The sequence below is a fragment of the Carcharhinus amblyrhynchos genome, chromosome 15, assembly GCF_965287045.1.
Source record: "Carcharhinus amblyrhynchos chromosome 15, sCarAmb.v2.hapA, whole genome shotgun sequence".
NCBI lineage: Eukaryota > Metazoa > Chordata > Chondrichthyes > Carcharhiniformes > Carcharhinidae > Carcharhinus > Carcharhinus amblyrhynchos.
This window is the reverse complement of record NC_137338.1, coordinates 67,425,531-67,451,295: the sequence shown is the minus strand read 5'-3', so window position 1 is coordinate 67,451,295 and position 25,765 is coordinate 67,425,531. Positions and strand designations below refer to the sequence as shown.

Sequence of the window (25,765 nt, the reverse complement as noted above, 5' to 3'; positions counted from 1 at the left end):
ACCTTTTGGATCTCCCAGCAGTCGTAATTGTTCCACAAACGAAAGCTTTCTCTATCAGTAAAAACCCATGGATGAAAATTGTTTAGCGTACGAATTGGTGGAAAAATCTGCAATACCTGTTTGGCAGACACAATGGGCAGGATTTGATGCCCTCACTTGGGCGAGATCATTAAAATCCAGCCCGAGGCCAACAGAGGTTTCTGTTCTGGGAATCTCCGTTCTGGGAGGTGGTAGGTTTTCAGCCAATAAGCTTGAAATTAGGTCCTGTGAGTGTACAGAAACATTCAGAATGAATAGGGTCCTCCTTTACGCAAATGGTGACATTATCTTATTTAAAATTGTAGCATTTTGGAGATGGAAGGAATTTTATACAAACAATAGCCGCTGTGCCATAACTTTATGTTCTGTTATTTGATAGGTCAATACCCATTGATTGAATTAGGTAGCAGTCGACATTCTGACAGTTCACAATTGTTTTATTGTGATATTACGGCTAGAGTACTCTGGCTGTTCATGCCGGCGGGATCTTCCAGTCCCACTGGCGGCACAACCCTGCCCCAGGTTTACCAGCGACATAGGGTGAACACAGCACGCCACCTCCTGCTGATAGAAACACACTGTGGAGAGGCCAGAGAATCCCGCCCCATGTTTCAGTTCAAATACCAGTTTCCCCTCTTCTGTCTGCTGGATCCTCTCCTTTCCAGAAGCCAGTTGCCAAATCAGGGTAGACCCACCTCAAAAGTACAAGCTTCAGGAAGTGGAAACTACTTTTGATTCACTCGGAAGCAGGAATGGGTTTACTTTTAAAGGGATCTGCATTTGTAACATTGTCACCCTTACTCGCCCTTGTCGCGAATGAAGATCGAGACGATGATGTTGACTTGTAAATGTGGGCTTCCCGATTCATTCTGTGTTGTGGTGCTTCGTTTCTAGCCCTATGTCAAAGGATGATGGTATCTCTATCCCGGAGTTCTCACCACTCAATGAAGTGAGCCATATGGTTGAGCTGCAGAAGGAACAAAACGGGTTGAGTGACGCTCAGGCTGTTGACGATCTCATTGACCTGACAGTTCATTCAACCTTCGGCAAGATATCCCAGGACAAGATGAGCTTGGATGACTGTAACAAGAACTTGATTGAAGGACGGTGCACCTCGACGGAGAATCCTCTGATCACATCGCTGACTAAATCTGTTGAGGAAACCCATATACAAACATCAGCAGGTAAATCAGACCAGCAAGTCATAAAATGACTCAATCTGGTCACTGTGTGTTAAGTTGCTCTGTAATCTATTTATCTTAGTTCATTCTACAGCCCATGGAAGAGGATTAACTTGGGTTTAATAGAATTTTGTCACATAACTTCACTTAGAGATATTAGAGAACATTGTTATGTACACACACATGGGGGAGTGAGCTGTGTGCAGCAGTGGGGGTGGGGGAAGGGAGGGTGTTGGTGAGCAGCATTGGGGGGCAAGGTGAGCAGTGTCGGGGAAGTGACAGGTCTACTTTAAATGGATGCAATTCTGTAATCTGATGATGGACCTAAAGGTTTGTCTTCAGTCCATGCCAAGGGATACAGTTTCAGCACTGGGCATTCCATCCCTTGCTTATCGAAGCTGGTTTGGGGACCAGAATGTTCAAAGGACTTGTAACGTCTTAACTATATTAGGGGTTGTGGGTTTTAACAGTAAGAAAAAGATGTAGTTTTCACACACAGATTAAACTACCACACAGCCAGTTTTATTGAAGAGATGTTCTCTGCTCCGCACAGAATCAAAACTGAATGTAAAACTGAGCACACACCCTAATGATATCACCATCAAATCATGTGATCAGCTCTTAAAGCAACCTATAACCTTTTTAAAATATATAATTATGTAACAAACAATTTTTTGCATTTCAATAACTGTTCATGAGTTAATTGAGTTTTTTTGAAGGGATAACCAAGAGGGCAGTGCAGTTGATGTTGTCTACATGGACTTTAGCAAGGCCTTTGACAAGGTACCGCATGGTAGGTTGTTGCATAAAGTTAAATCTCATGGGATCCAGGGTGAGGTATCTAAATGGATACAAAATTGGCTTCTTGATAGAAGCCAGAAGTTGGTTGTAGAGAGTTATTTTTCAAATTGGAGACCTGTGACTAGCGGTGTGCCCCAGGGATCAGTGCTGGGTCCACTGTTCATACTATTATATTGTCATTTATATTAATGATTTGGATGAGAATATAGGGGGCATCGTTAGTAAGTTTGCAGATGACACCAAGATTGGTGGCATAGTGGATAGTGAGGAAGGGTATCTCCAATTGCAGCAGGATCTTGATCAATTAGGCCAGTGGGCTGATGAATGGCAGATGGAGTTTAATTTAGACAAATGTGAGGTGATGCATTTTGGTAGATTGAACCAGGGCAGGACTTACTCAGTTAATGGTAGGGCACTGGGGAGAGTTACAGAACAAAGAGATCTAGGGATACATGTTCATAGCTCCTTGAAAGTGGAGTCACAGGTGGACAGGGTAGTGAAGAAGGCATTCAGCATGCTTGGTTTCATCGGTCAGAACATTGAATACAGGAGCTGGGACGTCTTGTTGAAGTTGTACAAGACATTGGTCAGGCCACACTTGGAATACAGTGTGCAGTTCTGGTCACCCTATTATAGAAAGTATACTATTAAACTAGAAAGAGTGCAGAAAAGATTTACTAGGAGCTACTGGGACTTGATGGATTGAGTTATAAGGAGAAACTGAGTAGACTGGGGCTTTTTTCTCTGGAGCGTTGGAGGCTGATGGGTGATCTTATAGAGGCCTATAAATTAATGAGGGGCATAGACAAGGTAGTCAATATCTTTTCCCAAAGGTAGGGGAGTCTAAAACTAGAGGGCGTAGGTTTAAGGAGAGATACAAAAGTGTCCAGAGGGGCAATTTTTTCACACAGAGGGTGAGTGTCTGGAACAAGCTGCCAGAGGTAGTAGTAGAGGCAGGTACAATTTTATCTTTTAAAAAAGCATTTAGATAGTTACATGGGTATGATGGGTTCAGAGGGATATGGGCCAAATGTGGGCAATTGGGATTAGTTTAGGGGTTTTAAAAAAAGGGGTGGCATGGACAAATTGGGCTGAAGGGCCTGATTCCATGCTATAAACCTCAATGACTCTATGACTGGAGAATGTGTCAATCTCTCTGACTCTGGCCTGTATGTCCACTGCACTTTAAGATGTGGATATAATCAGTTAAAAGCTTGCTTTACCTGCTGCTGCCATACTTGAAGATCAGAGCACCAATCTGTTCTTCTGGAGGAAGGCCAGGACCTAGAGAGAGATTGCAGAAGTTGAGAGGGGGAGATGGCATTGGGTCGGCTGATTGTGGGGTCTGTAAGAAGCCATTTATTGGGGAGTGGGGGAGGAGAGGGTGGAAAGATTCCTTCTCCTTCTGACCCACAGGCTGTGCTGTAAAGACGGTTAACCGAAGGGGTGCCCTCTGTCTGTCTGCCTGTCATCTGTCAGATTACCCACAGCCAAGGAAACACGATGACGTTGGTTATCAGGTAAAAAGTAAAGTTGCTGTAGTTTCAGATGACCTTTGAGTGGAGAGTTGACTGGTGGTGATTTAACCTGAGGATCACCACACCTCAGGCAAGGGGCAAGGTTGAGAAAGCCATGAGTAACCTCAGCCGGTACGGGAATTGAACCTGCGCTGTTGGCCTCACTCCGCATCACAAACCAGCCGACCAGCTAGCTGAGCTAAAATCCTGTATCTGAGGCCGCACCATCATCAAGGAGGATTTGGATATAACTCTTTGGGTGAAGGGCTGGGGGGAAGGCGAGGTCAGGCTTTTGAGTTAGATGATCAGTCATGATCCTACTGAATGGCAGAGTGGGCTTGTAGGGCCAAATGGCCTCCTCCTGCTCCTATTTCCTATGTTCCTCTGAGAGTGGATTGCCCCCCCCCCCTTCCACCTCACTGCCTACTCTGTGTTTGAAGTGAAGATGTTGAGTTTCAGACCTTCCCATTTTTATTTCTCACCTGCCGTACATCCACCCATTCCTCGGATTAACTGTGTCCTTTTGATGTTTCTTTGATTGTGAGATTCTTTGTCCTTTTTGCAACTGTACAAGGCACTGGTGAGGCCGCAGCTGGAGTACTGTGTGCAGTTTTGGGCGCCGCACCTGCGCAAGGATATTTTGGCCTCGGAGGGAGTGCAGAGGAGGTTCACTAAGCTGATACTGGAGTTGAGGGGGTTGAGCTATGAGGAGAGGCTGAATAAACTAGGCTTGTACTCATTAGAGTTTAGAAGGATGAGGGGAGATCTCATTGAGACATATAAGATGATGAAAGGGATGGATAGGGTAGAGGTGGAGGGGTTCTTCCTGCTCAGAAAGGACAGCAGGATTAGAGGGCACAGCCTCAAGATAAGCGGGGGGCAGTTTAGAACAGAGTTGAGGAGGAACTTCTTCACTCAAAGGGTGGTGAATCTCTGGAATTCTCTGCCCGTTGAAGTGGTGGAGGCTACCTCGCTAAATATATTTAAGACGCGGGTAGATAGGTTTTTGGTAGGCAAGGAGATTAAGGGTTATGGGGTGAAAGCGGGAAAGTGGAACTGAGCCACTTCAGATCAGCCATGATCTTATTGAATGGCGGGGCAGGCTCGAAGGGCTAGATGGCCTACTCCTGCTCCTATTTCTCACGTTCTTTATGTTCTTATGGTACTGTCACTGGTTGCACATGGAATTGTGTTAAAACGGAACCAATGAGCTAGTCATAGAGAAATGGTTTCCTTTGGGAAATCCAGAAAGGAGGGAGGCGGCGGGACATATTCTTTTAATTAACTGTTTAGAAGTGAATTCAGGGTGCACTTACTCACATACTGATTAGTGAAGCTCTTTCGGGTTTTCCTCCAAAAGATATGTTGGTTGGGTGCATTGACTGTGCTAAATTCTCCCTCAATGTTCCTGAACAGACACTGGAATTTTCACCCTAACTTCATTGCAGTGTTAATGTGACACTAATAAATAGAAGCTGTAGAAGAAGAAGGGGGGGGAGGCGTGGGTTGCGTTTCAAGACCAGGAGCAAGTGGATTTATGTTGTGAGGGATGTGGGACGAAGCTGGGTGCACAGGGTTGAGAAGTAGACCAGCCCAGACTGAGTGAACAGTGGAACCGGCTCGAGGAGTTGAATGGACTATTTCTGTTCCTGTTAATGGAGTTTTCCAGCCCTGTCCACTGCAGGAATCGTCATGGGCGGGGTGGATAATTTGACAAACCAATGAAAGGTCTGTTGACTTTGGGGAGGGGGGGAATTTCCCGGCAGGACTGGAAAACCCTGCCCTTGCCTTTTCCTGGAATTTGAATGTTGGCTGAGGATTTCGAAGAAGGCATAGCAAAGAACATTGTTTCATTCACTTCTTCAGAAAAAGATGACCACTTTTTTTTAACATACTGGTGCAGAAATGTTCCCTGAACCCTCAAAGCTGACAAGTTGTTTTTGTCCCTTTTCTAGAGCTTTGAACAAGTAGGACAGGGGTGCGAAAGACTTGCTTCAGTCCAACATCACTCTGACTCTGAAGACTTGTGTGTTACCTTGAAAAGATTCATGTAGCCTTCATGGACATGCTGGAAAAACTAACAGTGATCCTTCATGCAACAGTTCAAATCATCCGTATTAAATGCAGATATTTCTTTTTACAAATATGATTCTGTAAATGTTGTCGCTGGTCAGAGTGGTCAGTTAGAGCAACAGCCTTGAGCGTCATTCATCCTGCAATTAAATTACTGCAGTAAAAGCTCATCTTTACTGTGATAACAATTTTTAACGATCCCTCTATCAGTCTGATGAAATGCTACCCACATTTTAAGATAGACATGAGTCTCAATGATAATGACTTTGCTTTTGCCAGCTTCTCCTATTTTTTCTTCACAAAAAAAAGCCTTATATTGAAACCAGTGAGTGAATTTCCCCAAAGACGTGATTGTTTAATTGCAGTTTGAATGGATCTGGCAGTAAGGCACAGTATGGATTAAGGGACATTGTAACATGTTTTAGAAAACTCAGGTATTCTTATGTGGTTACTGAATGTTAATTTTGGAGTAGATGTTAAAACTGTTTTATTATGATTCTCAAAGCTTTATTGCACCATATTTAATTATAGCTTTTTATAATGAACTTTTTCTGCAGCCAAGTACGAGAACCTTTTTTGATTTTTTAATGGTAAAATGGATTTGCGCAAACCTTCTCATCTTCAGTTGCTACATTAGTATTAAGTATCCAGATGCAGTGTTATATTTGGTTTACTGCTACTTTAAATGTCCTTAAAGCAACACAATATTACGCCTCTCATGAAAGCACGACATTCGTGAAAAAACAAAGCATATTTTGCCTTCAATTTATCACCTAGAAAGTTTCTTTTTGAAAAATTGAGTTGTCCACTGGTGAGAAATCAGACTTACAAGCCTGCAGTAAAAGGCTGGAAGAGTAGCTGGCTACACACTCAGAGTCCGTGTACTGAATGGATGTATATCATGATTGAAAAGCGATTCAGGATCCAAGATTGTAAGCGGCGATTTCTTTTCAAAAGCAAACTGCTTTTTAGCTCTTCAATACATGTTATTCTTTAGTGCCAAGTTTTGCTCAGGTTTTGAAAGCAAGACCAGATACAATCTATAGACTGAAGTAATATATGTATTGCTGGAAAATAATAACAGCACAGATTGGAAATAATTTCACAACTGCTTTGATCTTTTGGCAATTCTCACTTGCATCTCACAGCTGCACTGAGATTCCAACAAAGGCAAATCTTTCTTCAAATCGTACAATCAAATATAAAAGAAATGTGAAAAGGACACCTTTGAAGGTGCTTTCATTACCTTAAGCATTATGCTCAGAAGTAGTTAGCAGGGTCACTGAGGAAGAGTCTAGTTTGTATCGAGCACTTTTGAGGAACAGGCACCCTCTGTGCTTTGTAACCATAAAGATAATGATAGTATAGTTAAAATACACCATACACTATAATTGATTTTGTAGGTTTGATGTTAATCCTGTGACTTATTCCCAAAAAAAAAGCAACATATTTGTAGATCTAGATTGGGTTACCAAATTGAATTAAAGATTCAATTCCAGGAATTGAAAATTGATCTCTTGGAAACAGTGGTGAGACTAGACCAGGAGAAAAATCATAGGGACATGAAAAATATTGCAGTTACTCTTCATTTTCTTTGAACTCTCCTCATTTTTTAGGTATAAAAATGTGGGAGATAGGGAAAAAAGATTGTGACTGAACAAGTCAACAGATGCCACCAGTAGGGATCCCTGTGCAAGAAGAGTTAGTGACCTTAGGTCGAACCTTTTGTTAAAGTAAATACCTCACCTTCCTCAGCCCTATTTCCCCTGTGGAGGTTGTATCTGTGTGTTGAACTCAGACAGACTAACGGCCCCTCCTTTTGGTGATGGCAAGCTCCATTCAGTTCTTTTCTAATGTTTGCTTTTTTGCCACAAAAAACTACCCAATGATAATTGTAGATAGTGAACATTAGGCAAGGAAACCAGAGTAGATGGTCCACAGGAGTTTGAGAATGAAAGCAAAATGATGAAACACAAAGCCAACACTGGCAGGTGAGGTACAGAGTACAAAGAAGGAGGAATATTTGAGCAGAATGGAGGTCTGGCTTGGTAGTACTGGGTGTAGGGGCCTTGAGGAAAGGTTTGCTTAGGGCAGGCCTACCTGTGCAAACTACTGACTTCCAAGGTTCATTGGAAAAAAAATTCTCCAGAAAATTGTGTTGGCTACCTATTGCTGAAAAATTCTCGGAAGCCAAGAAAAGCAATACATATCTTTAGGGAAATAGTAAATGTGAATTTGGCCAAATCTGCACCGCTGGCTTAACCTCTCTTGAAACCGCTGCGTATCGGCTTCTATAGGGTAGAATAACCAGCATTTCAGTGATTATTAGGACAATGCCTAACTACTGAACTATTGCTAATTACACACACACACATACACACACACACACACACACACACACACACACACACGTCTCTTGCTTCAATGCACTAAATCGATCCATTCTGTCCATGGATTGTTAACACCGTGAGGTTTGCATGCCACAATAGAGTCTGTACAAATGACCGCATTTCAAGATGCCACATGTACCACTTTTGCTGAACAATGACACAAATGTATAATAGCTTGTTATGTAGTTGCTGATGTGCTAAATACTCCTGTCATCATGCACAGCATGTGTGTAATGCATCAATAAATTTTTATTTCAAACGTTTCCCAACTGTGCCACTTGCGTTGTTGAAATCGTCGCTCTTTAAAAAAAAGGGTAAGCCATGGCTAATGGATTTATTTATCTTTAAATCTTTAAAGTGAGGACTCATTGCATCAAAGAAAGATGGGGGCTAAAGGAAGAGAGAATCCTCCATAGTTCCAACCCCTTGGGTTGATATTCCATTGAATGTGATTTTTAGAACAATGGTTAAGGCAGAACATAGAATTTCTACATTGCCACTTTTAACAGGTTCTTTTCAAATGTCAGCATTTACTGGCCAATCCTAGTTGCCCAATAAAGAGACAGTGATTTTTGAAACATTCCGTGTTGTGTAGGTAAATCCAGTGCCATTGGAACTAAACTCACAATGGCAATATACATCCAAGTTTGGAAAGGTGTGTGACTTGGAGATGAAGATGCTATATTCAGTTATGGGATGTGAATGTTGTTGGCGAGGCCAGTATTTTTACCCAGCCTAATTGCCCTTGAAGGTGGTGGTGATCTGCTTTTCTGATCCATTGCAGTCCATGAGTATTATTAGGGAGGGGGTTCCAGATTTGTGACCTAGTGACAGTGAACCAACTATGATATAGTTCCAAGCCAGCTGTGTGGCTTGAACAGGAACTTCTGGTGTCACTTGCATCTGCTCCCTTCATTCTTTTAGACGGTAAGGGGTTGTGGGTTTGGAATGTGCTGTCGAAGGAACCTTGGTGAGTTCCTGCAGTACATCTTGTAGATGGTAGTTGTGTCTCCAACTATTTGTCGATGATAATAGAGGAGATGTTAATCAAGTGGCTGCTTTGTCCTAGATGGAGTTGTGCTTCTTGAGTGTTGTTGGAACTGCACCCATCCTGGCAAGTGGAGAGTATTCAATCACACTCCTGACTCATGTATCGTAGATGGTGGACAGGCTTTAGGGAGTCAGGAGTTGAGTTACTAACCATAGACCCCCAGCCTCTGAGCTGTTCTGGTAGCCACAGTATTTACATGGCTAGTCCAGTATAGTTTCTGGTCAAGAGTAACTTTCCAATATATTGTGAATGATTCAGTAATGGTAATACTGTGCCAAGGGGGTGATGGTTAGATTTTTTTCCTTGTTGGATATGGTCTGGTGAATCGTAGAATACCTACAGTGCAGAAGGAGGCCATTCAGCCCATTGAGTCTGCACCGATAATAATCCCACCTAGGTTCTATCCCTGTAAACCCACATATTCACCCTGCTAATCCCCCTGACACTAAGGAGTATTTTAGCATGGCCAATTAACCACACATTTTTGGTGGCTGTGGACTTAGAGAGTTATAGAGGTTTACAGCCTGGAAACAGGCCTCTTGGCCCAACTTGTCCATGCCGCCCTTTTTTTTCAAACCCCAAAATTAGTTCCAATGGCCTGCATTTGCCCCATATCTCTCTATATCCATCTTACCCATGTAACTGCCTAAATGCTTTTTAAAGATAAAATTGTACCACCTCCACTACTACCTCTGGCAGCTTGTTCCAGACCACTCACCACCCACTGTGTGAGAAAATTGCCTCTCTGGACACTTTTGTATTTCTCCCCTCTCATTTTAAACCTATCCCCTCTAGTTTTAGACTGCCCCACCTTTGAGAAAAGATATTGACTATCTAGCTGATCTGTTCTCCTCATTATTTCGTAGATCTCTATAAGATCACCCCTCAGCCTCCTACGCTCCAGAGAAAAAAGTCCCAGTCTATCCATCCTCTCCTTATAACTCAAACCATCAAGTCCCCGGTAGCATCCTAGTAAATCTTTTCTGCACTCTTTCTAGTTTAATAATATCCTTTCTATAATAGGGGGACCAGAACTGTACACAGTATTCCAAGTGTGGCATTACCAATGGCTTGTACAACTTCAATAAGATGTCCAAACTCCTGTATTCATTTGGACTACTTCAGTGTCTGAGGAATCATAAATGACAACTTTGTGCAGTCATCAGTGAACACCCCCACTTCTGACCTTGTGACGGGAGGCAGGTCATTGATGCAGTAGCTGAAGATGGTTGGGCCTACGACAATGCAGGAGTGTCTCAGACTAATGCCCTGAGGCTGAGAAATCTGGCCTCCAATAACCTCCACAATCTTTCTTTGTGTTCCCATACATCTGATGCCCTTGTCCTAGATGATGGAAGACATGTGTGGTGCAGAGGGACCTCGGGGTCCTTGTGCATGAGTCGCAAAAACCCAGCCTGCAGGTGCAGCAGGTGGTCAGGAAGGCGAATGGGATGCTGGCCTTCATAGCGAGGGGGATTGAATATAAAAGTAGGGAGGTCTTGCTGCAGCTGTATAGGGCATTGGTGAGGCCGCAGCTGGAGTACTGTGTGCAGTTTTGGGCGCCGCACCTGCGCAAGGATATTTTGGCCTTGGAGGGAGTGCAGAGGAGGTTTACTAGGCTGATACCGGAGTTGAGGGGGTTGAGCTATGAGGAGAGGCTGAATAAACTAGGCTTGTACTCGTTAGAGTTTAGAAGAATGAGGGGAGATCTCATTGAGACGTATAAGATGATGAATGGGATGGATAGGATAGAGGTGGAAAGACTCTTCCCGCTCAAAAAAGACAGTAGGACTAGGGGGCACAGCCTCAAGATAAAGGGGGGGCGGTTCAGAACGGAGTTGAGGAGGAACTTCTTCACTCAAAGGGTGGTGAATCTCTGGAATTCTCTGCCCGTTGAAGTGGTGGAGGCTGCCTCGCTAAATATTTTTAAGAAGCGGGTTGATGGGTTTTTGATAAGAGAGGGGATTAAGGGTTATGGGGAGAGGGCGGGAAAGTGGAACTGAGCCACGACAGATCAGCCATGATCTTATTGAATGGCGGGGCAGGCTCGAAGGGCCAGATGGCCTACTCCTGCTCCTATTTCTTATGTTCTTATGTTCTTATGTGTTTGGATGGTGCCTGCAAAGGTGATTTAGCAGCCTTGTGGAATTTGACAAGACCATCAACCTTTACGCTGACAGTAGGGCGCAAACCAGAATTTCTGGATAACCATGCAGTAACTCCTCTGTGATGCACTTGTTTCTGAACATTGTGAAACTAGGTTAGGCAAAGTTCTAATTTACTTCTGCTTTCAGTCTGTAAATGCCCATCAATAGTAGTCATGATGTGGGTGTGCCGGCGTTGGACTGGCGTAAACACAGTAAAAAGTCTGACAACACCAGGGTTTAGTCCAACCATATATATATATAATAAATCGGTTGGACTAAAACCTGGTGTTGTCAGACTTTTTACAATGCCCATCAAGCCAGTCATTCAAACTGATCATTTATCTCTAGCCATTTTCCCCACTATCTCCATCTCCCTTGATGTCATTAGTCTCCAGATATTAACAATTTCAATCTTCAACATATTTGGTGATTGAGTTTCTGAGGCAGAAAACTCCAGAGATTCACCACCCTCTGAATGAAGAAATTGCTCCTCATCTCAGTCTTAAATGGCTTGTCCCTTATTCTGAGACTCTATTTCCTGGTACTAGACTCACTAGCAAGGGAAAACATCCTATCCACATCTACTGTATCATACCCAGTGAGAATTTTGTAAGCTTTAATGAGATCACCTCTCATTCTTCAAAACTCTAGAGAATACAGGTCCAGTTTCCTCAATGTCTCCCCATAAGATAATCCTGCTGCCCCAAGGATTAGTTTGGTGAACCTCTGTTGCACTCTCTCTATCGGAAGTATATCCTTCCTTTGTTAAGGAGACCAAAATCAGTATACAATGCTTTAAGTGTGACTCCAAGGCTCTATACAGTACGCTCTATGCAGTAAGATATCTTTACTCCTATACTCAAATCCCCTTGTGATGAAGGTCAACAGACCATTTGCCTTCCTATCTGCTTTCTGCACTTGCATGTTAGCTTTCAGTGACTCATGAACAAGGACACCCAGGTCACCTTGGACATCACCATTTCAGAAATATCCTGCCTTTCTGTCTTTTTCTGCTAAAGTGGATAACTTTTATTCACGTTATATTCCACCTGCCCTGTTCTTGCCCATACACTTAGCCTGTCCCGTGCCCCTTGAATCATCCTTGCATCCTCCTCACATTGTCACTCATATTCAGTGGCAAATTTGGAAATATTACATTTGGTCTGCACGTCCTAATCATTTTTCTTCTTCATTCGTGGGACATAGGCATTGCTGGCTTGCCCATCCCTAGCTGCCCTCAAGGAGGCGGTGGTGAGCTACCTTTTTGAATTGCTGTAGTCCATGTACTGTGGGTTGACCCACAATGCCATTAGGGAGGAAATTCCAGAATTTTGACCCAGCAACTGTGAAGGAACGGCAATATGTTTCCAAGTCACGATGGTGAATGGCTTGGAGGGGAAGTTGCAGGAGGTGGCGATCCCATGTATCTGCTGCCCTTGTCCTTCTATATGGAATTGGTTCTGAGCTTGGAAGGTGCTGTCTAAAGATCTTTGGCATTGCTGCAGTGCACCTTGTAGATAGTTCACCCTGCTGCTACTGAGCATCAGTGTGGAGGAATGGATGTTTGTGGAAGTGGTGCCAATCAAGTGGGCATAGATTGTAAACAGTTGTAGCTCCTTGCAGTATCCTATCTAGCCTGCATCATGAGAATGGCCCATTTATTCCTACTCTGTTTTCTGTCCGTTAACCCATTCTCAATCCATCCTAATGTATTATCCCAATCCCATGCACTCTAATTTGTTTAATAACTTCCTGTGTGGGACCTTGCCCAAAGCTTATTGAAAATCCATACTCACTGCACCCATTGGTTCTCTGTAATTGATGCTACAACTAATATAGTCAAAAACTCCCAGTGGTTTGTCAAACATGATTTTCCTTTCATAAATCCATGTTGACTCTGACCAATCATATCATTATTTTCTAAGCGTCCATTATCACACCTTTTATGATAGATTCCAACATTTTCCCCACTGGTGATATCAAACTATCAGGTTTATTGTTCTCTGTTTTCTCTCTCCTTGCCCTCTTAAGTGGTACTAGTTTGCCACTTTCCAGACTGCAGGAACCTTTCTAAAATCCATATCTTTTAAAGATAACCACCAATGCATCTCTACAGCAACCTCCTTTTAGGATGAAGCTCATGGAGTCCAAATAGCCAGGTGGACTTGGGCAGAACAAATCATATTCAATCAAAACAAAATAGGTCAAATATTTAGGGTAATGCTATGTGATCCAGTCCATACCTTTGGGTGTATAAAACAGCTAATCAATAAATACACTGTCACTGTACTTCACGTCACTGGGATTAGTGAGCTTTCAGGTACGTGTAAAATGTATTTAGACACTAAAATACAATTATAATATTAGAAATCTGATGAATGCAGTTACCTATGAGCTTTTGTGCAGTGTCACATTGGTGAGTTGGAAAGGTATTGCCCAATGTGGAAATGGACCAAAACAAGCCAGCAAGGTGTCAGTCTCATTCTGCACAGAGCTTGCTAATCTCAATGGGACAGTAATTAGAGTTATTACGTTTAGTATTGGACATGGAACTCAACTCAAAACATTTACAAGGAAACTTTTTTATTGCTTTTCATCTAATATTAAATGGGGCATAACTTTCCAGCTGTCTAGCAAAGTAGATTGGTGGCAATAGCACTTAATGCTCTTTTCTTCTCTAAATACCCAGGTGCAATAAGAGAACAAATAAAACATCCTGGCATTCTCTGGCCTGTAAAGGTAACCAGCCAGTGGACTGTTGGATTGCTTCATCGAGCGTTTCATGTTCCAGTATATTGGGGATTCTCATCTCCATGTCGCCAATGCTATGGCTCCAGGATTTGGGCTGGAATTCTCCCAAAAAAATTCTGACTGTCTATTTTGCAGGAAAACTGGAGTCATTCATGCTAGACTTCTCAGTGGGCATTCACACTAGAATCTCCCACACTGTGCAATGCAGAGGCCAACAGTGTGAATATTATTAGATTTCGGCGGGGGGGGTCCTATTCCCATTGGCCAGCTCAATTGCAGGCCAGCCCAAGATCCCAGCAGTGCGGCTGCCCCAATCTCTCCACGGCCCGATTGCGTCCCCCCCCCCCCGATCATTCCTGGGCCAACCTCGACCCCCCCCGTCCCCATCCCAGACGGTCCCGATCTCCAGTCCCCCATCTCACAGTTCTGACCCACTAGGCTCTGTCCCCTTGACATTGCCAGATGCCTGATAGGCATGGGCACTTTGCCCCTTGGGCAGTGCTGCGGGTATAGGCGGCACTGCCAGGGTGCCCAAGCCCAGGGGGCACAACACCCCCCCCCTCCCCAAACCACCCACCCCCACCATCCGTCCTTCACTCTAGCAGGGTAAGGCTGCTTGTTCTGTTAGTGAGGAACTAATGTAATCCCCGCTACAATGAAACACTGGCGGGATGGGAGATGCTAGTGGGCCTGGAGAATTCAGTCCTGGGTCCGCTAATTACACTTAAATTATATTAAAACGGATTAAAATCACTTACCTGTCTTCCCACCAGTTTCCAGCGCAGGTCTGACTGTGTCAGAAATCGGGCGCTGGGAGATATCCTCACGGTGAGAATGCATGCATGAATCCCACCTGGTTACGAGATTCTTCCGCAGCATGATGGGGTGGGAGAACTGAGCCCTTGATTTAGAACATAGAACATAGAACATAGAACATTACAGCGCAGAACAGGCCCTTCGGCCCACGATGTTGCGCCGACCAGTTACAAAAACAATGACCCACTAGCCTATACCAATCCCTTTTCGTCCATAAACCTATCCAGAGATCTCTTAAACGCCCCCAAACTAGACGCATTTACAACTGCAGCAGGCAGGGCATTCCAATCCCTCACCACCCGCTGGGTAAAGAACCTACCCCTGACATCCGTCCTGTAGCTACCCCCCCTTAATTTAAAGCCATGCCCCCTCGTGCTAGCTTTCTCCATCCGAGGAAAAAGGCTATCACTATCCACCCTATCTAAACCTCTAATCATCTTATATGTTTCAATAAGATCCCCTCTTAGCCGCCTTCTTTCCAACGAAAACAACCCTAAATCCCTCAGTCTCTCCTCATAGGACCTCCCCACCATACCAGGCAACATCCTAGTAAACCTCCTCTGCACCCTCTCCAACGCCTCCACATCCTTCTTGTAATGCGGGGACCAGAACTGCACACAGTACTCCAAGTGCGGCCGCACTAGAGTAGTGTACAGTTTTCCTGATCCAACTTCCTAGATTACCCACAATCCCATACATCTGCATTTTCTGCAGAAGCCTACCATGGTGAACCTTATCGAACGCCTTACTAAAATCCATGTATACCACGTCAACTGCCTTGCCCCCATCCACCTCTTTGGTCACCTTCTCAAAAAACTCAATAAGGTTAGTAAGGCACGACCTACCCGCTACAAAACCATGCTGACTATTTCTAATCAATTCATTACACTCCAAATAACTATAAATCCTATCCCTAATAATTTTTTCTAAAACCTTGCCCACAACAGAAGTAAGACTCACCGGTCTATAATTCCCGGCAAAGTCTCTGTTCCCCTTCTTAAACAATGGGACAACATTCGCTATCCTCCAATCCTCCGGGACTACACCAGAGACCAATGACGACCTGAAGATCTGAGCCAGAGGCTCTGCAATCACCTCTCTAGCCTCCCAGAGAATCCTAGGGTAGATCCCATCCGGACCAGGGGAATTATCTATTTTCAGCCCCTCAAGAATTTCCAGCACATCCCCTTTATCAACCGTAATACTGTCTATTTTACACCCCTGCAACCCAATGTCCTCCTCAGCTATATTCATGTCCCCCTGCGTGAACACCGAAGAGAAATATTGGTTCAATACTTCTCCAATCTCCTCCGGTTCCACACACAACTTCCCCCTGCTGTCTGTAACTGGCCCTAATCTTGCCTAAAGTTCTAACATCAGGCACTCGGGGCCTAAACCAACCTCAAGGGTTGTTTAGCTGAACCAGGATTTGGACCCTTTGAACTGCCACACTCCCGCTCCAGGTCTGCTGCACTCCTAGTTCTCCCTCCCCCTGCCCTTCTCAGCGCCACTGTCCCAGGTCTCAGTCCTGGATTTTTTTCTTAATCTCTCAGGCACCTGTGGCGCGCAGGACCCTTATAAGCTTCTCTTGGCACACCAGTGTGCTGCGGCACTGTGGTTGGGAAACACTGATCCAGACCTCGATGTACAGGGAGTAATTCCAAATTTGCAGACCATGTAAAGCTTGGAAGCGTTGAAAATTTTCAGGAGGACAACGCCTCAGCTTTTTACCATTTATATAGATGATCTGGAGGAGGGAACCGAGTGTAGGGTGTCGAAATTTGCTGATGACACCAAGATTGGGGGAACGGCAAATTGTGCGGAGGGTGTGGAGAGTCTACAGAAGGATCTAGATAGGCTGGGCGAATGGGCCAGGAAATGGCAAATGGAATTTAATGTTGGCAAGTGCGAGGTGGTCCACTTTGGTAGGAAGAATGGTAGGAAGGACTATTACTTACGTGGCGAAAAACTGCAGCAGGCGACGGTGCAGAGGGACCTCGGGGTCCTTGTGCATGAGTCGCAAAAACCCAGCCTGCAGGTGCAGCAGGTGGTCAGGAAGGCGAATGGGATGCTGGCCTTCATAGCGAGGGGGATTGAATATAAAAGTAGGGAGGTCTTGCTGCAGCTGTATAGGGCATTGGTGAGGCCGCAGCTGGAGTACTGTGTGCAGTTTTGGTCGCCGCACTTACACAAGGATATTTTGGCCTTGGAGGGAGTGCAGAGGAGGTTTACTAGGCTGATACCGGAGTTGAGGGGGTTGAGCTATGAGGAGAGGCTGAATAAACTAGGCTTGTACTCGTTAGAGTTTAGAAGAATGAGGGGAGATCTCATTGAGACATATAAGATGATGAAAGGGATGGATAGGATAGAGGTGGAGAGACTCTTCCCGCTCAAAAAAGTCAGTAGGACTAGGGGGCACAGCCTCAAGATAAAGGGGAGGCGGTTTAGAACGGAGTTGAGGAGGAACTTCTTCACTCAAAGGGTGGTGAATCTCTGGAATTCTCTGCCCGTTGAAGTGGTGGAGGCTGCCTCGCTAAATATTTTTAAGATGCGGGTTGATGGGTTTTTGATAAGAGAGGGGATTAAGGGTTATGGGGAGAGGGTGGGAATGTGGAACTGAGCCACGACAGATCAGCCATGATCTTATTGAATGGCGGGGCAGGCTCAAAGGGCTAGATGGCCTACTCCTGCTCCTATTTCTTATGTTCTTATGTTCTTATGTTAAAAGGACATAGACAAGTTAGTGGAGTGGGTAGATAGGAGGCAGTGAGGTTCAATGCAAAGAAAAGTGAAAGTCTAAAGTTGATTTATTAGTGGCCCAAGCCAGGAATTGAACCTGGTTCCCTGGCACTGTGAGGCAGCAGTGCTAACCATGAAATGATACATTTTGGTAGGAAGAATACAGAAACACTGTATGAAGGGTTTTACTCTAAAAGGAGTGAAGGAGCAGAGGGACTTGGTTGTAAATGTGCATAAGACACTAAAGGTTGAGAGAGCAGTTAGGAAAGCACACAGTATCCTAGGCTTTATTAATAGGGGATTAGAGTACAAGAGTTTATGTTGAAGTTGTACAAGATACTAGTTTGATCTTGGCTTGAGTACTGAGCCTAGCTCTGGGCACATTTTAGGAAAGATATAGTGGCTTTACAGAGGGTGCAGAAATGATTCATGAGAATGGTTCCAGGAATGAGGATCCTCAGTTATGAAGATAGATTGGAGAAATTGTTTTCCTTAGTGAAAAGAAAGCTGAGTGGATATTTTACAGTAGTGGGAGTGGTTTTGCCAGGGGTGGAGTTCATGTCTAACAAATTTGATTGAATATTTTGAGGAGGAGGCTAGATGTGTAGTTGAGGGCAGTGCAGTTGATGTAGTCTATATGGACTTCAGTAAGGCTTTTGACAATGTCCCCCATGGGAGACTTATCAAGAAGTAAGATCCCACGGGATCCAGGACAATTGGTAAATTAGATCCAAAATTTGCTTAGTGGCAGAAGGCAGAGGGTGACAATCGAAAGTTGTTTTTGTGATGGAAGTGGTGTATCTCAGGGATCAGTGCTGGATCCCTTACTGTGTACACTGTAGTCCAGTGTACATTAACGACCTTGACAGGAATGTGGGGCTATGATCAGTAAATTTGCAGATTACACAAAAGTTCGTGGTGTGGTATTGTTATGAAGTTGCATATATAAGGTTAAAAATGTGGTGTTTGACAAATGTAAATATTGAAAAGAAATGCTGAAACCAAAAGAAGAAATCATATAGCATTCTCTCTTTAAAAATCATGTGTCTTTCTATAGATTTTAAACTGCAGCTGCAGGCTTGCAACATTTGTATCCAAAACAGCAGTCAGGGTTCCAACACAGCAAAACAGGCTTTTGAATTGAACCAATGAGTTTAAAGCAAGTATGCAGAGACACAGGACAAACGGAATTCACATGTGAGATTTATTGACAGTGTTAAGCCCCTCAGATTGCAGAAATACTGTGAGATGATTCCAGGTATTTAAACCTGTTCATGGGGAAATAACTGTTACAGCAAGTTTGCCACCATTTTAGTCAGAAGGACGGAGAGGCAAGGCTCTCATATAGTATCCTTTGGTTTAATATATATATATATTTTCTGAAAATCACTATTTAAAGAGAAAGAGATACCAACTCAGAAAGTGTTCCAGGCAGAAGCATCGAGGAAAGTTCATACTTCCAACACATGCCTATTGTATTATCTGAGAGTGACAATATTCTATAAGAATTTACTTCATTATTCCCGAATGAGACTTGTAATATTCAAACAGAATTCTACTGGGGAGTTAATTCCGTTAATTGCTTCAATAAGGCTGTCACCAGTTTTTAAATAAAGACCGGTTAATTGTTCATGATAGAAAGTGTCAGATCCTGCTTTAGTTTACCAGTAGCTTTCTACCACCTCACGCAATTTGTATACGATTATGAGGCAAGCTATCCCTTTGAATGTTTTCAAAATCACGTAGAGTGAAAAATCACCCCTGCGTCATAACAGTATATAGTGAGGAGAAAGTCCTTAGATTACAGGATGATATTGACAGGCTGGCCAAATGGCCAGAACAGTGGCAAATGGAATTTAACCTTGAAAAACGTGAGGTGATGCACCTTGGGTGGACTAACAAGGCAAGAAAACACACAATGAATGTTAGGAAGTACATAGAACCAATAGCATCTCGGGTGCAAGTCCAAAGATACCTGAAGGCAGCAGGACAGGAAGATAAGTTTAACCATCCTGAAGGCAAAGGGAATACTTGCCTTTGTTAGCCAAGACACAGAATACAAGAGCAGAGAAGTTATGATAGAGCTATATAAAATGCTCATGATGCCACTGCTAGTGTGTGTAGTGTTGCTGCCAAACTGTAGGAAGGATGTGATTGTACTAGAAAAAGTGCAAAGGACATTCATCAGGATGTTGCCTGGGATGGAGTGTTTCAGGTATGAGGAGAGGCTGGTTAAGCTGAGGTTGTTTTCCTTAGAACAGAGAAAGCTGAGAGGATCAAGATTGAGGTATACAGCATAGGTAAGGAGAATAGGAGTGAACTTTTCCCTATAAAAGAGGGGACAATAACCAGGGGCTATAAATTTGTCAGGGGCTTGGGATTTAGAGGGGATTTGACGAAAATTTTTTTCACCCAGAGAGTGATGGGAAACTCGCTGCCAGAAAGGGTGGTAAAAGTGGGAACCCTCACATTTAAGAAACATTTAGACGAGTACATTTCATGCAAAGCTATGGACCAGGTGCTAGACAGTGGGATTAGGGTACGTGCTTGATGGCCAGTTCTGACGCGATGGGCCTCCGTCAGTGCTGTAAAACTTTGTGAGGCATTGAAAATCAGACAGAATAGATAGGGAGACACTGGTGCCGCTTGTGAATGAGAAGACACTGAGCTACAAAAACTGAAAATACTGGAAAATCTCAGCAGGTCTGACAGCATCTGTGGAGGGAAAATAGAGTTAACGTTCCGAGCCAGGATGACCCTTCATCAGAGCTCGATCAGCTAAAGTAATTGGCAGAAGAAGTGAACTCTTTCACACAATGAATGGTTAATTCTCTGCTTGAGAATGGGTTGGACGCAGGTTCAATCAAAGTATTCAAAAGGGAATTATGATTATTTGTAAATAGTCAATTTGCAGTGTTCTGGGGAAAAGGAGTGCGATGGCAATAGAGGTGCAAGGCTCGTTCAGAGAGAAAGTGGAAGACAATAGACTGTAACAATTCTGGTTGCAACACTGGCTGTGCGCCTTTGGCAATACTGCGCTTGCGCCGCCGAACACTGCGCCCGGCTGGGGGCGGGGTGACGACGGCTCGGCGGAAGTTGTCGTCGCACGAAGGTCAGAGGTTAGCGCTTTGTTCGGGCGCAGGTTCCGTGGAGTCGAGCGGCCGGCAAGGAGGCGGAGGGTAACGGACTGTCGGGACAGGCGTATCTCCAGAGGAGGAGAGTTTCCGGAGACGCTGTGAATCATAGCGTCTCACAGCTCTCAGTAAGTTTCAGATTTGTTGATTATAATTGAATGGGTGGCGAGGTTTGCTCCCGCCGCGAGGGGGAGGTCCTAGTCTCATTTCAAATCGCTTCAGTCCCAACCGTTAAACCTGGCTCTCAGCAAGGCTCGTCTGCTCACTGGGCTTGCGCCACCGCTCGAGACCCCCTCCCCCGACCAAGCCGAGCGCACGCGCGGGATTGGAACTGCCCCCTCCAACCGGGAACCGCCCACTTCCGGGCCCCGCTTCTACCTGGGGCCCTTTGGGCCCATCCTGCGTGTGATGGACATCAAGAATCTATACGTTCTAATTCCATTTTCCAGCACTTGGTTTGTAGCCTTGTATGCTGTGGCGTTTCAAGTGTTCTTCTATATACTTGCATGTTGTGAGGGTTTACGCCTCTGCCACCCTTGCAGGCGATGAGTTACAGATTCTTTACAATCTCTGGGTGAAAGGGTTTTACCTCAGCTCCCCTTTAAATTTCCAGCACATTACCTTAAATCTGTGCCTTCTGATTATTGATCCCTCCACTAAGGGCAAACTTTCTTTCTACCCTTTATAGGTCCCTCATAATTTTGTACATTTCAATAAGGTCCCATCTCAGCCTTCCTTCCCCCGAGACTGTTCCCCCTTTTCTCCCCCCCCCACCCCGAATGTTCAGCTGCCCGTTTGTTTTGCCCTGACTCGTTGCCCTTGCTGCAATCGTCCTTTTCACTAGGTTCTGTTCCTCTCCCTGTTCTTGGCTTTAAAGTCCCCAGCAATTGCTGCCACCACCACTGCAGCTCACTTTCTGAACTTGCACTGAATTCCTGTACTCTCTTTATTGACAGAATTGTGTGAGGGATATGAAATGTTCTCAGTGATGTAAAATGTTGTGATGTGTATACATATATTTTTCATATCCACAGCTCAGAGGGTTACTAATTACCTGGCAAAATGGTTCGATCAAGATCGAGATCCCCACGCTGGAAGCATAGGTAAGCAAATCCTACGCTTTGCAAAGGTGTCCATTAAACTCTAATCCCTTAAGAGGACTTACAAAGCTGGTTACCTAAGCATGGAGTTTAGCTTTGGAAAATCTTTGGCACAACAGTTCTAATGAGTTAGATGCAGGAAAATCCACTGGTGAGTTGCATTGTAAGTCAAAGACAGTTCTGTGAAATAATGTCTGAAAATTTGATGAATATATGAAGAATTTTGGTTATTTTGGAGCTAGTATCTGGTGTGAAGCTACTTCCAAATGAGAGTAGATCTTTTTTGAAAGAGATTACGTTTACAGTTCTGCTTTGAGGCATCGTGTTGTTGTATGAAAAGTGACAATTTTACATGCCTGTAATGATTGGATGGTTTGGTGAGATGTCTGAAATTGTGGATAAAATATTTTGAGGTTGTGTAAAGGATACTCATTGAGAGAAGGGTTGTGAAGAATATTAGCTCTTGAGTATTTGTACTTTATTGTAGCACAGTTTGATTGCAATTGCCTCTAATTCAGTAGCTCAGATAACTCGTAAATAAGCCAGTCTGAGGCAACAGTTTGTGAATGTAGATTGAACAGTTGACTTACATCTGTGTAACACTGTTCACCTTGCAGTTCTGTAGAAACTGTTCCAAAGTCACAATAGTGACCATTTACATGTCCAGGCAGCAGGCAATCGGGAGGGCTGGCTATCTGCCTCTCTGCCGCGGTTTCGTTCACAGCCAGGTGTCCCTGGAGAGGGAGCATGCGATGTCCACGGGCGCAGTTGATGCCCATCGGGCAGGGGCTGGGATGCATTATTGACCCTAATAATCACATTATAATTTGATGTTTCAAGTTTCCTTTCTACTTTGATTTTGTTCAGGCTGTTCCCCCTCCTTTTGGGGAGCTGCCCCTTTTTACTTAGACCTGGTTTAACTTGAGTTTGTTTATTTGGTTTGACCTAAAAGAGGCCAGGTGACCATAGACTGCTCTCCCCTTTTGAGGGGGAGAGCTGACTGGTGTTGATTTAACCTGAGGATCACCACACTTCAGGTGAGGAGCAAGGTTGAGAAGGCGGGGCCTTCATGAGTAATCTCAGCCAGTACAGGGACTGAACCCACTGGTGTCGCTTTGCATCACAAACCAGCTGTCTAGTCATCTGGCTAACCAACAGCCAATCTGATTGCTAAATATACCAGTTACACACGGTTTTGATACAGGTGATCTCTGTTTTATTTTAATGCTTATACCATGAGATTTGCGTGTATTTTGCTTTTCAAGTAAAAGTTTTAGTTATAAGTAAGGCTTCCATTAACACTGCTGTGAAATTACTGTGAAATTCCCCTAGTCGCCACAGTCCAGCACCTGTTCAGGTCAGTGCACTTAACCAGCATGTCTTTCAGAATGTGGGAGGAAACCCAAGCAGATACAGGAAGAACATGCAAACTCCACACAGACAGTGACCTAAACTGGGAATTGAGCTCGGGTCCCTGGTGCTGAGAATCAGCAGTGCTAACCACTGTGCTACCATGCCACCCATCTACATTCATGAGTAGAAATTTGTGATATTGCACATGTTAGATTCAGATGAAAAACTTGTGAAGAAACTCATCTTGTAATTCTCAATCACTTTATTTTGTATTGTGTATTCAAATAGTTGTTTTTCAGAATAGTTAAAGGTAAACCTAGTTTCTTCGCTACAGCAGCATGGTTCCCAGAGGCAGAATCAAAGCAATTGCTGGTCTGAGGAATGATATGGCAAAGCCTGATGGGAAGAGGCAGGACTTAAAGCTGGTCTTAATGGAAACGAGCAAGGTTGGAATTGAAGTGTTCAGCCAACAGCATGGTGAGGGAAATATGGTGCAAAATTAACCAGAGTAAGAGAAATATAGTTCATGGAAGAGTTTAAGGATGGAGTTGTTTGAAAAAGTTTTAAACCTTGTGATTTAAACTGAAATTTAAGGCACCAAATGTTGTCAACAGGGTGTGGGATGATGGATCACAGGGAATTGATGTGGGATGATAGATCGTAGAAGGCTGTCAGAGTATTGGAATGACAGAACCTGATGAGCTTCAGCAATAGGAAGGACAGGTGGATAAAGTTACAAAGATATAAATAAGTCCAGATGATGCAGTTGGAAGCTTAGCTTCAGATTGAGTCGGGCAGTGACGTTATAGGCACTCTGCCTAGTTTAATTTGAGGCAGTATTTGGAATCTGTGGCGAACGGAATGAAGTCTGTGAAGGGCCGAAGATAACAATCACAGGTGGTTATAGCATAGATAGAGGTCATTCAGCCTGTTTTGTCAGTGCTGGCTTTGTGAAGGAGCAATTCAACTTGTGCCTCTCCCTTGCCTTTTCTCCATAACCCTGCACATTCAACCTTTTCAGATAATAATCCAATTCTCTCTTGAATGCCTGTCTTGAATTTTCCTGTACCGCATTGTCAGGTAGTACAGATCCTAACCAATCGCTGTGTGAAAAAGTTTCTTCTCATGTCTACATTGCTTCTTTTACCAATTTTCTTAAATCTGTTTTCTGATTCTCAATTCTTTCAATGGTGCGAACAGTTACTTTCTATCTCCCCTGCCCAGACTTCTCATCCCTGGAACCATTCTTGAGAATTGCTTTTGCACCCCTCTCCAATGTCTTCATCTCTTACCTGAAGTGTGATGACCAGAACTGCATGTGAACTCCAATTGAGGCGAAATCAGTGTTCTGTACACATTTAACGTCCTTGTTTTTGTACTCTGTACCCCCATTATTAAAGCTCGGGATACTGTAGCTTCAACCGATCTGTCAACCTGTCCTGCCACCTTCAATTATATATGCTTTCAGTATATAATCTCTTATTCTTTCTACCAAGATAAAATACTTTATGCCTCTAAGTTTCACCTGCCAAGTTATGACTTCAGTCATTTAACTTTTGAATTGAACAAATTTTGTCCAACTTCCCACTTTTTATGAACATCAGTGTTGCAAGCTGGAGACACTGGGGATGCAGGTCATGAGATGTAAACTGGGATAGGTATAACTAGGTATTGTAAGCATATGTGAAAGCTGATTTCACGCCTGGATGATATTACCAAGGGACAGTTTCTAAAAGAGGAAGATTCCAAGGGTAGATCCTTTAGCTATATTTCATGTTTCTTGTTTATCATAAATAAAAATCTTAAACAGCACCTTGTGTTTCTTCTGCCACTTGATTGAATTTCTGTAGGATTTTTGCTAGATCCAGAGGCTGTTCCTTAACATCACCATGTGTCATTTTGGATCTCTGAAGAATTATAATTTGTGTAGAATACTTCTGAACTCTGGAAATAGGTGAACCTGCAAACGGAGCTGTTTGCTGTCTAGAGTGAAGCTGTGGGATGATATGGTGTATCACATGTTTTTGTCTTAACATGTTATTTTTATTGGCTAATCAGGAGGAATTGATTTTTGTTTTGATCCGACTTCTACAAAGCTACTTCTCCAGGTTACTATTCTTGAGAAGAACAAACTGGTTGGCACTTGGTACTGTACCTTGCAAATATATGGATGAGGTTCATTATTTGAAGCTAGTGAACTCTCAATCGAGTTATGTGACCCATCTAACGAGCATTTGATCTGACTGTGCTTGCTATGTGTTGGTGAATCATCTTTCATTGTTTGGACGCAAGTTTTTACCCTGGTTGCTGGCCACCTTCATAATTTAAGCATTGTGCAAATTTATCGTCATGGAATCCTACTGAGGGCGATTGTTTCCCTAGTGATGTGGGAATGATATGCTTTCAGTAAAGTCTAGTTTCTCTGAGAGGCTTGGCTGATTCCATTGCAGTGTTGGTGGGGCTATGTGGTGGAAAATGTTTAAACAACAGGGTATAGCATCTTTTTGCTGCAGGAATTAGACTTCGTAGATCTGTCTTATGCCCACAATAGGAAAACAAGACTAAGGATTTGGAGGGACCTTGCAGCTGTTAGCACTCAGTCTGAGCTTCATGCAGCACGCTTGAGACCCCAGATGCACATCTTGCACCACATTAATTGTCATGACCCACAGT

The 25,765-nt window shown here is 43.7% G+C and overlaps 2 protein-coding genes across 4 annotated transcripts in view; both read left to right on the top strand.

Annotated features, from left to right (window-relative positions):
• LOC145353390 (MAP7 domain-containing protein 2-like) overlaps nucleotides 1–8,265 on the top strand; it is a 141,068-nt gene extending 132,803 nt beyond the window's left edge. For both annotated transcript variants that reach the window (XM_080204118.1, XM_080204120.1), the window contains 2 exons: nucleotides 934–1,223; nucleotides 5,494–8,265. In XM_080204118.1, the coding sequence (XP_080060244.1) occupies nucleotides 934–1,223; nucleotides 5,494–5,501 (298 nt within the window). In that variant the 3' untranslated portion in view covers nucleotides 5,502–8,265. The remainder of the gene's footprint in view (nucleotides 1–933; nucleotides 1,224–5,493) is intronic.
• Nucleotides 8,266–20,633: 12,368 nt separating this feature from the next.
• Nucleotides 20,634–25,765, top strand: part of LOC145353389 (BCLAF1 and THRAP3 family member 3-like) — a 42,887-nt gene continuing 37,755 nt past the window's right edge. Inside the window, exons 1-2 of one of the 2 annotated variants that reach the window (XM_080204116.1) lie at nucleotides 20,634–20,767; nucleotides 21,674–21,742. In XM_080204116.1, coding sequence (XP_080060242.1) covers nucleotides 21,702–21,742 — 41 coding nt within the window. In that variant the 5' untranslated portion in view covers nucleotides 20,634–20,767; nucleotides 21,674–21,701. Of the gene's footprint in view, nucleotides 20,768–20,997; nucleotides 21,095–21,673; nucleotides 21,743–25,765 lie in introns of those variants that run through there. The other variant, XM_080204117.1, reaches the window with a different exon arrangement.